Genomic DNA, 10948 nt, shown 5'->3' with positions numbered 1-10948 from the left:
TCATGCATATGTAAGGTGGTATGTGTTTGGTTGCCGGTTTTGTAAATACATAGAATTTGAGTGGTATGCATGTTAATCATAAAAAAAGTGACAGAATGTAATGGTATTTGTGCAATTTGGTTGAGAATTTGATGAATAGAGGTATGAGAGAGGCAGAATATGTAAATTGATCATATTTGAGTCTTAAACTAGAAGATTTTCTTCATTGTTTTCTTGGGTCCACATACATTGTCACAAGAATTATTATTATTATTATTATTATTTTTCACTAAATTTCACAATAATTTAATTATGGTGTCCATATGTGGCTCTTGAAGTTGGAAAAAATTTACGTACATAAGACGTACGCAGCGCTGCGTATATAGTGGAGGTTATATGGGCGTTATGTCGGTATTATATTTATGTTATATCCATTGTAAACTTCATATAACCTCTATATAACTTACCTAAACTTACAAATAAGTTCCGCGCTTTTGTTTTCACATATCTGTAGGTTACATGTAAATTACATGAGAGTTATATAAAAGTTACAAGAGATATAACATGAATATAATACCGATATAACGCTCATATAACTTCCATTATGTACGCAGCGCTGCTTACGTCTTACGTACGCAAATGTTTTCCTTGAAAGTGAGTTCGGACTCTCTTTATTAGCTGGTGACTCTACTCGTTTAAACAAATATTAATATAAAATATATTAATTTTTAAGATTTTATTTTTAAGGTATTAAAAATATTTTAAAATAATATTTTATATTTTATAGTATGTAATTTGTCATTATTTTTCTTTTAGATGCTCATTCTATTAGCCTTTTTATCATAATATTATTTTAAATCAATATTATTTTCAAGTCTATTCAAACTCATAAATTTAAGCTCGAGCTTAATAAAATATAACTGAGAACCCGACTTAACTCATTTACACCCCTAATTTAATGTGTCACAGTTTATGATGTGATTCACGGGATTGATATTGTGATATAAATAGTGGGATATAAACACACCTTTCAAATCTGTGCTGTGCATTTACATACATACCACCTAATTGTTATCTTTTTAACGCCTAAACTTTTGTTTTTTTACATTTATACAATCCGCATATTTCACATAACTCCAGAAATAATACTATTTTAACTTCTAAAAAGTGAAAAAAACATTTTGAGGTGGCATATATGTAAGAATTCAAGTTTGGGTGTTAGATATGTAAATGCATAAGAATTGAGTGGTTTAATTGTAAATGTTCCTTGTTTTTTATCATCTTTGCATCATTTGCTCTTTGATAAGCGCCACCAACAATTTAAAAAGCTATCCTCCCTTTGTTTATTTAAACAAGGGCGGTGTTCTGTTCCCACTTGTCTCTTAATTTTCTTAAAAGGCAAACTTTAATAGCTGTTTTATTTTAATAGCGCTATCAAAATAATAAATTCAATTATTAAAATTTTTATTTTGATAAAAAATATTCAAAAAATGACCAGTAAAACATGAAACTTTTTTTTTTAGTAATTACACAATAATGAGCATTACATGTCATGTAATTTAAGAGTAGTTATGAAGCTTGTGAGAATTGGACCAGATATGCTACAGCAAGAAGAAAATATTCAAGGTTCAAGATTTTGTTTGGGTCGGTGTGCTGTGGCAGTGCTGCACCGCAGGTAAACTGTATTTTGACATATTTTTCAAAAAATCACAGCTAAAATTAGGTGGGTGGCAGTTTTTTAGCACCGGTCCTAATTATGTGGGTGGCAGTTTTTTAGCAACGGTTTGACTTTTTTTTTTTAAAAAAAAAATTATAATCACCCACGTAGCTTCTTGAACATCAAATTATTTTTCAGCAGTTTCACAGTTGTTGGCGAGCCCGTCCGCCTTGCGAAAAATTTTGATCCCGCCAGAAATCTTTTCTGCGAACAAAATCTTCTGCAAAAATCCTTTCAAAATTTATCAGCAAAAAAAAAATACTGCAGCTCCTCCAAACTGACCCTCAATGACTAGATAAGAGTTAAAGTGAAGATAAAAAAGATGAAATGATTTAAATATAATTTAAATGACAAATAATATTTTAATATAATTGAATATTTTGAAAAATATTCAAAATAAAGAAAAACTAATAAAATCGATTTTTTATTTTTATATCTTGTTTCCTGTCATTAGATCAAAAAAAAAAAAAAAACAGGAATTAATATTTGAAATGAATCTCAATTGGTTCAATAGTTCGCCAGTTTAATCCCGATTCAATACCAATTTTATGCAAAAATATTTATGAGCTTGGGTCAAAATGGTTGAATTATTGATTCACGGTTGAACCGATTGAACCAACTGATTAAATCAACCGATCTGATCCAACTTTTAAAAGCATGACTATCATCTAGTCTTGAAATCATAATAAGAAGCATCGTGTAAAATTTGTAGAGGAGTTGGTTCGAGTCTTCTCTTAGATTAGAAGATCATTAATTTCTAACATAATTAACCCAATTTGGGTTAATGAAAAATCCAAAACGCTCCTTTCCTTTTCTTCCCGGACCGCGCTCCTTTCTTTTCTTTCGCAGATCTCCAGCCCGCCTTCCTTTTCCTTCGCAGATCTCCAGCGTGAACCTTCCTTTTTTTTTTTTTCGAACCTTCCTTTTTCGCACGCTGAAGCTTCCTCTGCGAACAGCCTTCCTCGGGAACAGATCGCACAGTCTTCCTTGGGAACAGATCGCAGCCTCCGCGAGCTGTCGAACAGCAGTCACCGTCCGCTAATCCCGGGTCACGATCCTCCTCCAAAACGTCCGAACCTTCTGCTTTAAGCCCGTGATCTGCAACTTCTGCGCCAAACACCGCCAACACCGAAGCCTTCGCCGAATCTCCTCTGCGGAAATCGCCAAACTTCCCCTTCGCGAACTACTCCTGCCGCCGCGCCAAAAAAAAAAATTTCTTCTGCGCCCTCGAACCAGGCTCTGATACCACTTGTTGTGAAAATTAGGGCGAAGAAAAACAGTAATCGACACAAATCCAGAAGAACACAGAGATTTAACGAGGTTTGGCAAAGATGCCTACGTCCTCGGGAGCAGAGCGGCGAGTTCCTTTCAATATTCAGAAAAGGGATTACAGAATAGAGGGATCCAACTCTCTCAGAGACCTAGGATTACAGACAGGTCTATTTATAATCCTAGAGTAAGCCCTGCAGTACAATATGTAATTCTCAAATTACCCCTGTACCGTATAGGCCCAACCCATATAACGTAACTTCCCAATTTCGACAGATTCTTTCGCTCCGCTCCGCTCCGCTCCGCTTCGTTCCAGCATATGTCCCTAAATGGTATATGAGTCATACCATAACAGATAATTATCTAAATTATTTTGTCGACGAATGCAAAGAGGATTCTTCCCCCTTTCGTGCAGGCTTCTTTTTTTATTCAACTCCCAATCTTTTTCAAAATTAGAAAGGACCCCCTTTGTTTTTAACGTTCTCTCTATAAGCCGTCGTCTCTACCCAAGTTACTGGCACTCGGATATGGTTTTGAAGCTGCGCTTGCCGGCTGAAATGGGAGCTCTCTCTTTCTTGGAGTCCGGTAAAGGGGCTTTTACTCAACTCAAAGGTGCCATTTTTAGCTCCAATTTACTCGGGTAGAGTTTTGTCATTCTAGTTCATGCTTTTTCTCTCTTTCTCTCTCCTTCAATCATTTTTCAAGTTAGAGCAAAATCCCCATTTACCATTCCTTTTCTCTCTCTATCTCTAAGTTGGCCGGAGTTGGATATATTGTTTTGAGGTTTTCAGGAGGCGGCGGGGGCTGCAGGAATCCGGCGGAGATAGGGATCTTGACCCACCTCAAAAGTTGCATTTTTAGGGCATTTTCAGTTCTGCTTCGGCTGAGGGGAACATTATGATTTGGCAGAGGAGCTTTCAAACGCATCAAAGATAGCTTTTTTAGGGCATTTTTCACTTTTGGTTTTGCTAAATTTAACATTTTCATTGATAATTTCACTTTCTTTTTTGATGAATCTAATTTCAATCCATTCTTGACTAAATCCAAGAGTAAATTGCCAATTTCTTCCAAGTCCTAGAGTTTATAGAAGTGCTAAAACATTCCTCAAACCGTTTAAAATGGGGCTTAAATCCAATATTTTGATGAAATTTTCACTCTAACAAATCTTCAATCTTAAACCCTTAAACAAACATTCCAACAATTTATGAAAATTTAGACTCACAAGATTTATTAAATCCTACTTTAATTGAAATTATTGGGATTTCATTTCATTTTTCTTATATCATCTCAATCAATGCAAAATCTAAGTCTAAAAGGGCATTAAGTAAGAATATTTCTTATGCTTTTATTGAGATAGGATTTTCTCCAAAGAAGTGGGAGAAGGCGGCGGGATGGTCGAGGAGGGCCTGCTGCTCAATGAGTCAGCGTCCTCCGCCTCCACCGGCTTGGCCTGGTCGCGTTGTAGTTGAAGAAGGCCGAAGATCATGGGAAGGTCCAAAGCCTATAGCCATAGTTGGGTCAACTGGATCAATTGGAACACAGGTATGAACTCAATTAGAGTGTAATATTCTGTATAACATGTACATAATGTGTAATTTCAAGTATTTTATATGCAATAATGCACACTAATGACTAATAACTAGGGGCATTATATACATGCCACCCAATTCCAATGTATTTCCATATATGACCCATAATCTTTGCTTTTTATATATATACCATCCAAATCTTTCATATCACATCAAAAGTACCACTATTTTTAACCTTTCATGCATGGGATAGGTCATATGTATGTGAAAACTGCAAGTGTAGGTGTTAGATGTGTAAATACATAGGAGCTGAGTGGTATGCATGTAAATCTCCCTAATAAGTAATATGATTAATCTTTATTGAACACTTTTATATTTAACCTCTGATATGTTTACTTAATTACTCTTTGTAGAATTTAATGCATTCAAACTAGTGTAAATTGGTTGTTATGTATCATCAAATCATGTGGTTTGAATATTCTTAACTTCATGTTTATAACTTAATTTATTCTATTTTTCTTTTTTATTTACAAAAATATATGTTATTTTGCATATTTATCCTATATTTATATTCACTAAAATTTGTTTTTTACCCCCTCTTTTCTTCAGACATTAGACATAGTAGCTGAGAATCCAGATAAGTTCAGAGTAGTGGCTCTTGCAGCAGGATCTAATGTGACTCTTTTGGCTGATCAGGTACTCATGTCTATCTACAGGAGGGGCATTTACATTTATCTCACCCAATTCTTATGTATTTACATATCTAACGCCTAAACTTTACCTTTTACATTTATAAATATCCACCTTTTTTTTTCTAATTTTTGAGCAGGTAAAAACTTTTAAGCCTCAGCTTGTGGCTATAAGGAATCAATCAATGTTTGATGAGTTGAAAGAAGCTCTTGCTGATGCTGAGCACCAACCTGAAATAATTCCTGGGGAAGAAGGTGTCATAGAGGTCTGTCTTTTTTTTTATCAATGTCTTGTGATTGTTAATTTTGCGTATGTGTCCGCTAAGCTTGGTCGATAATGATCTTGGAAGCTGTTGCGAAAATTTTTTAGATCGAATATGTGCTTTAGCACTCAACTTTCAAAAAATTGTTTTAGATAGAATATTGTCTACATCGAATATGTGCTTTAGCACTCAACTTTCAAAAAAGAAACTTGTTTAACAATACATCTCGTATTTGTTTTCTCGTTAGGTTGCACGCCATCGAGATGCTGTCACAGTAGTCACTGGGATAGTAGGTTGCGCGGGGTTGAAGGTAAATTGTTTTTATTTTTGAGAAATTTTCATATGTACCATGCAATTCTTATGTATTCATGTATCTCACACCTAGCTTTCATATTTATATGTGTAGCACTTTGGTGATTTAAACTTATATATGAAAAAGTGTATTTCTCTTTTAAAAGGTGGTTACAGATGTGAGTGCTGTGTGTTTAAATATGAAAGTTTAGCTATGAGATATATAAGTAAGACAATATATATGTGTAAAAATTGAAAGTTTAGGCATTAGATATGTAAATAAATAAGAATTGAGTGGTATGCATGTAAATTTTCCAAAGATATGTTTTTAACTTTTTAATCAGAATTCAATACTCATAATGATTTTTGAAGCGAAATATCAGCCTACGGTGGCTGCGATAGAGGCCGGAAAAGACATAGCTCTGGCGAACAAGGAGACGCTCATCGCCGGAGGACCGTTCGTCCTTCCGCTTGCACATAAACACAAAGTGAAAATTCTTCCCGCAGATTCTGAACATTCTGCCATATTTCAGGCATGGATGCTACAGTTTTGGTTCAAATCTCATGCAGTAGATGTTCTTTGTATATTGTTTTCTTAAGCTTTTGCTGATTGTAGTTATTATTGTTGTTGTTGTCGTCGTCTTCTTCAGTGTATCCAGGGCTTGCCAGAAGGGGGACTTCGACGGATAATTTTGACTGCATCAGGCGGGGCATTTAGGTATGACTCGATCGCATTGATTTAACCGTGAGTTAGTTTGGATTTATATATTCGGGAGCTTTGAAATCGTGAAGGAAAATAAAAGAGTGAAAATACATATTTTCATGCATACATTTATGAAACCAAAATGGTACGAGTGTAAATATGCAAATATTTTATTTTAAAAGAAATTATATATTTCATGCTGATGTGGTTGCAAGCTTGGAGTTCATCTTAGGGATTGGCCCGTTGAGAAGCTCAGAGAAGTCAAAGTTGCTGATGCTTTGAAGCATCCAAATTGGAATATGGGAAAGAAGATTACTGTAGATTCTGCTACTCTTTTCAACAAGGTTAATATTTTCCCACTAAATAAAAATAAATAAATTGAGAAAAAGAAAAGGGATAATTACATATAGATCACTCGAAACATTGATATTTATAAATTAATCACACAGGTGATTTTGTTTTGAACTATTGAACCGATATATTTATGTGGGTATTGATCATTAAACTGTTGAGAATTTGATAAAAATAAAAAAAATATGGTTTCAGGTTTTCTCATGGATTTTCATATTTGAGTGAGAATTTAAAAATGGATGAACGAGCGTGGTTGATTTGTAAATAGCAACTTTCGGGTGGTCTGTCTGTAATTGCCCAAAAAAGCCAAACATAAATTATTTGGAATAATATTAATATAAATTGATATTATCAGCGTTATCTTCGCTAGTTAATATCGGTTTTATGAGTTCTCTTTCTCTATTTGTTCTTTTGTTTGAATATTGCATGAGGTGTTAAAATCTGTTTTTATTAGGGGCATTTACATTCCTACCATACAATTCCTATGTATTTATATATCTAACCTCTAAACTCTACTTCTTGTTTACATTTGTACCACCAAAATCTTTCATATCATATAAACAATATCATTATTTTAAATTTTGAAAAGTGGTATACACATTTTCATGCAAAGGTGGCATATTGATACAAACCAGACGAGTTTTCCATAGAAATTAGGGCAAACAAATATCTTATTTCATTAAAACAAAACAACACAACTCAAGTATATAAACAATAAAAACCTACAATTCGGGAGGTAGGTGATCTTTCCCAAACTGTAACCATAAGACTCAAGACAATGACCCTAACCCTAAACATATTAGTCTTACTTATACCTCACAATATTAAATAATAAATTACCAAATTGTCCTTTTAGCCTTGCGCCTTAAATAAGTCTTCAAATTCTTTGGTGTGTTTAACATCGGTGTACCACACACACATAAAGCATTCTGCATCATAAAGCATTGCAGATCTCACCACTATCTTATAGAATTTCCCATTAAGTCTAATGGTATTTTTCTATCACACATTAGGCCTAATGCATTCCTCCCCTTCAACCAACCAACCTGAATTCTACTAGTAAAATCCCCATTCATATCATCACTTTAAACAATAAACCCGAAATGTCTTAAATGTTTACATATTTTAATGATTTGATCACACATAGCATAACTCTGCCACTAGAGCTTTTACTACTAAAATTACATTTCATGTATTCGATTTTAGATATGCTCAAATGAAAGCATTTAGACTCCAATTTAAACCTCCATAATTCAATTTTTTCCTAAGTTACTTATCTAGTCTTATCCACAAGAAGGATATCATCAGTGAAAAGCATACACCAAGGTACATCCTCATGTATATGTCCAACAAGAGCATCTATAACTAAAGCAAAAAGATTTAGGCTTAAAGCTAATTCTTGATGTAATCCATCTGAAATAGGAAAATACTTGGTCAATCCTCCTTCTGTTCGAACATAAGTAACCACTCTAATATCACTCTAATATACATATCTTTAAATCTTTAGTTACTTGAATATAGTTGTATCAACACTTTTCTTTTCTAGAACTCTCCAAAGAACTTCTCTTTGAACCATATCGTAAGTTTCTTCTAAATTATTAAAAAATCATATGTAGATCCTCCATTCTCTGTACTTTTCCATCAACTTCTCAATAAATGTATATCTTCCATAGCAGAGTTGCTCGATATTAATCCAAACTAACTATGAGAAATCTTTGTATCATCTCTATGTTCAATTACGCTCTCTCATAATTTTAAAGTATGACACATCAACTTTATTCTTCTATAATTTGCACACTCTTGTGCATCCCCTTTATTCTTAAAAATAGAGACCAAAATACTCTTTCTCTACTCCTCGAGCATCTTTTAGTTTTTAAAATAATATTAAAGAGCTTAATAAACCAAGAAACTCCCAAATCTCCTAGATCTTTCCACACTTCAATAAGGATAAGATCAGGTCCTACTGATTTTCTACCATTGGTTTTCTTTAAAGTCTCCCCAATTTTCTTTTTACTAATGCGACAATAAAAATAAAATGTTTTATCATTAGCATTGATATTAAGATCGCTAAGATCAATTGTATTTTTAAAAATTTCATTGAAAAGTTTATAAAAATAGCACACCCATCTATGTTGAACATCTTCCCCTAAAAAACACTTCATTTTTCATCTTTAATACACTTGACTTAAGTTTTTTTTTTTTTGGTTTTTCCCTTTATTAGCTAGTTTATACATATATTTTCCACATTCATCAGTATCTAATAGTATCTGATCTATTATAAGATCACTAAACGCAAAATTTTTATCTTCACAAATTATTCTTTTACTTATGTATGTAAATTTCCTTTTTTTGTTTAAGTGCTTTATTTTATTGATTGATTTATTGAGTTAATTTGTTTTCCATAAATTAGGGTTTGGAGGTAATTGAGGCACACTATCTTTATGGGGCTGGATATGATTCCATTGAGATACTAATCCACCCCCAATCAATCATACACTCAATGGTTGAAACACAGGTTTTTTGCTCGTCATATCTACACACCTCTCAATTTAGTATATTTTGGTGTATTTTGCAATAAATTTTTTTCAAATTATAATATATGTTTTTGCAGGATTCTTCAATCTTGGCTCAGTTGGGATGGCCTGATATGCGCCTACCTATCCTTTATACAATGTCTTGGCCAGATAGAATCTATTGCTCAGAGATCACTTGGCCTAGGCTTGATCTTTGCAAGTAAGCCCCTCTAATTTTAGTTAATTTTTTTACTTTTAAGAAAGATTTGCATACATGCCACTCAATTCTATATGTATTTGCATATCTAATATTATAAACTTCAATTATTACGCACGTGTGTTTGTGCGCGCGCACGCGTGTGTGGCCGTGGGCGTGGGTGTGTGTGTGTGTGTGTGGACGCGCGCGCGCGTGTGTGCGTGTGCGTGTGTCGTCTTACCTATACATGAAAAAATGTATTTCTTATATTCAATAAAAAAAAAACCCTCTTGATATATTTTTCATTTTGACCCTTATGATTTACAAAATTACAGGCTTGGATCTTTGACATTTAAAGCACCGGACAATGTGAAATATCCGTCGATGGATCTTGCATATGCCGCCGGCCGAGCCGGAGGCACGATGACCGGTGTTCTCAGCGCTGCTAATGAGAAGGCTGTTGAGATGTTTATTGATGAGAAGTATGATCTTCAAACTCATCAAATTATTACTTTTCTCATATAATATAACATATTTTTTACTTATATCTCCCTCAATTCCTATGCATTTACATGTCTTTAATATCTAAATTTCAATTTTTACGTATATGCCACCTGACCTATGCATGAAAAACAATATAATCATAGTTTTGATGTGCTATGAAAGATTTGGGTGGTATAAATGTAAAAGTAATTTTTAGGTGTTAGATATGTAGATTCATAGGAATTGCATAGGAAGTAAGACTGTAAACAAGCTGAGCTTGAGTGAGCTCAAGTTTGGCTTGTGTTCGGCTCATTTGAAATTAATTGTGTGAAATTGGCTCGTGTTCAAAATGAATAGTGTGTTCGCGTTCAACCCGATGTACATATTCTTTTTCGTGTTTGGCTCCAAATTTGCTCGTTTAAATTAATTAGAAAAATAGATGTAAGGCGCTCGATCTGAACAAGAGCCAAGCCTTACATATAAACTTAGATATAAGCATAAGCATAGCTTGAAATGAGCCGAACACAACAAAAAAAAATTAGTTCATGCTCGACTCGTTTATTTAACGAACGAGTCGAATAAACCTTGGGTTCTAATTTTTCAGGATTGGTTATCTGGAAATATTCAAAGTGGTTGAGCTAACATGCGATGCGCATCGGAACGAGTTGGTCAAACAACCTTCGCTCGAGGAGATCATTCATTATGATTTGTGGGCTAGGGATTATGCTGCTGGCTTAAAATTGGCATCTGGATTGAGTCCAATTACCGCTTGATTAAAATTTAAAAAATATTTATGCTGTCATCAAATAAAAAAAATGAGTTTTGGTTCATTTTCATTTAATGCTAAAGCTTTTAGCTATTTATCATTTCTTTTTCAGTTTTTGTTTTCATGAAAGAAGTTGTAATTGACACTTAGTATAACATATTTCTATATATATATATATATATATATATATATATATATA

The 10948-nt window shown here is 33.6% G+C and overlaps 1 protein-coding gene across 1 annotated transcript; it reads left to right on the top strand.

The window, feature by feature from the left end:
• Positions 1 to 3455: 3455 nt before the first annotated feature.
• LOC110019672 (1-deoxy-D-xylulose 5-phosphate reductoisomerase, chloroplastic) lies at positions 3456 to 10819 on the top strand. Its single transcript, XM_020717437.1, has 12 exons — positions 3456 to 3577; positions 4323 to 4507; positions 5104 to 5190; positions 5324 to 5449; positions 5694 to 5756; positions 6121 to 6270; positions 6388 to 6455; positions 6673 to 6784; positions 9202 to 9306; positions 9403 to 9524; positions 9836 to 9982; positions 10588 to 10819. The coding sequence occupies exons 1-12, from the start codon at positions 3493 to 3495 to the stop codon at positions 10754 to 10756; spliced, it is 1419 nt and encodes a 472-aa protein (XP_020573096.1). The 5' UTR covers positions 3456 to 3492; the 3' UTR covers positions 10757 to 10819.
• The last annotated feature ends 129 nt before the right edge of the window (positions 10820 to 10948 follow it).

The sequence above is a fragment of the Phalaenopsis equestris genome, unplaced genomic scaffold, assembly GCF_001263595.1.
Source record: "Phalaenopsis equestris unplaced genomic scaffold, ASM126359v1 Scaffold000067, whole genome shotgun sequence".
In the NCBI taxonomy this organism is placed as follows: domain Eukaryota; kingdom Viridiplantae; phylum Streptophyta; class Magnoliopsida; order Asparagales; family Orchidaceae; genus Phalaenopsis; species Phalaenopsis equestris.
Note: the sequence above shows the minus strand (reverse complement) of the source record. Positions and strands in the feature narration are given on the sequence as shown.

Excerpts from the sequence above, each read along its gene's own strand:
- LOC110019672 (XM_020717437.1), top strand. The coding sequence starts at position 3,493 with ATGGTTTTGAAGCTGCGCTTGCCGGCTGAAATGGGAGCTCTCTCTTTC. Across the intron at positions 3,578-4,322 it reads GGCTTTTACTCAACTCAAAG|GATTTTCTCCAAAGAAGTGG; the intron begins GTGCCATTTTTA and ends TTATTGAGATAG. Across the intron at positions 6,456-6,672 it reads GCATCAGGCGGGGCATTTAG|GGATTGGCCCGTTGAGAAGC; the intron begins GTATGACTCGAT and ends AGTTCATCTTAG.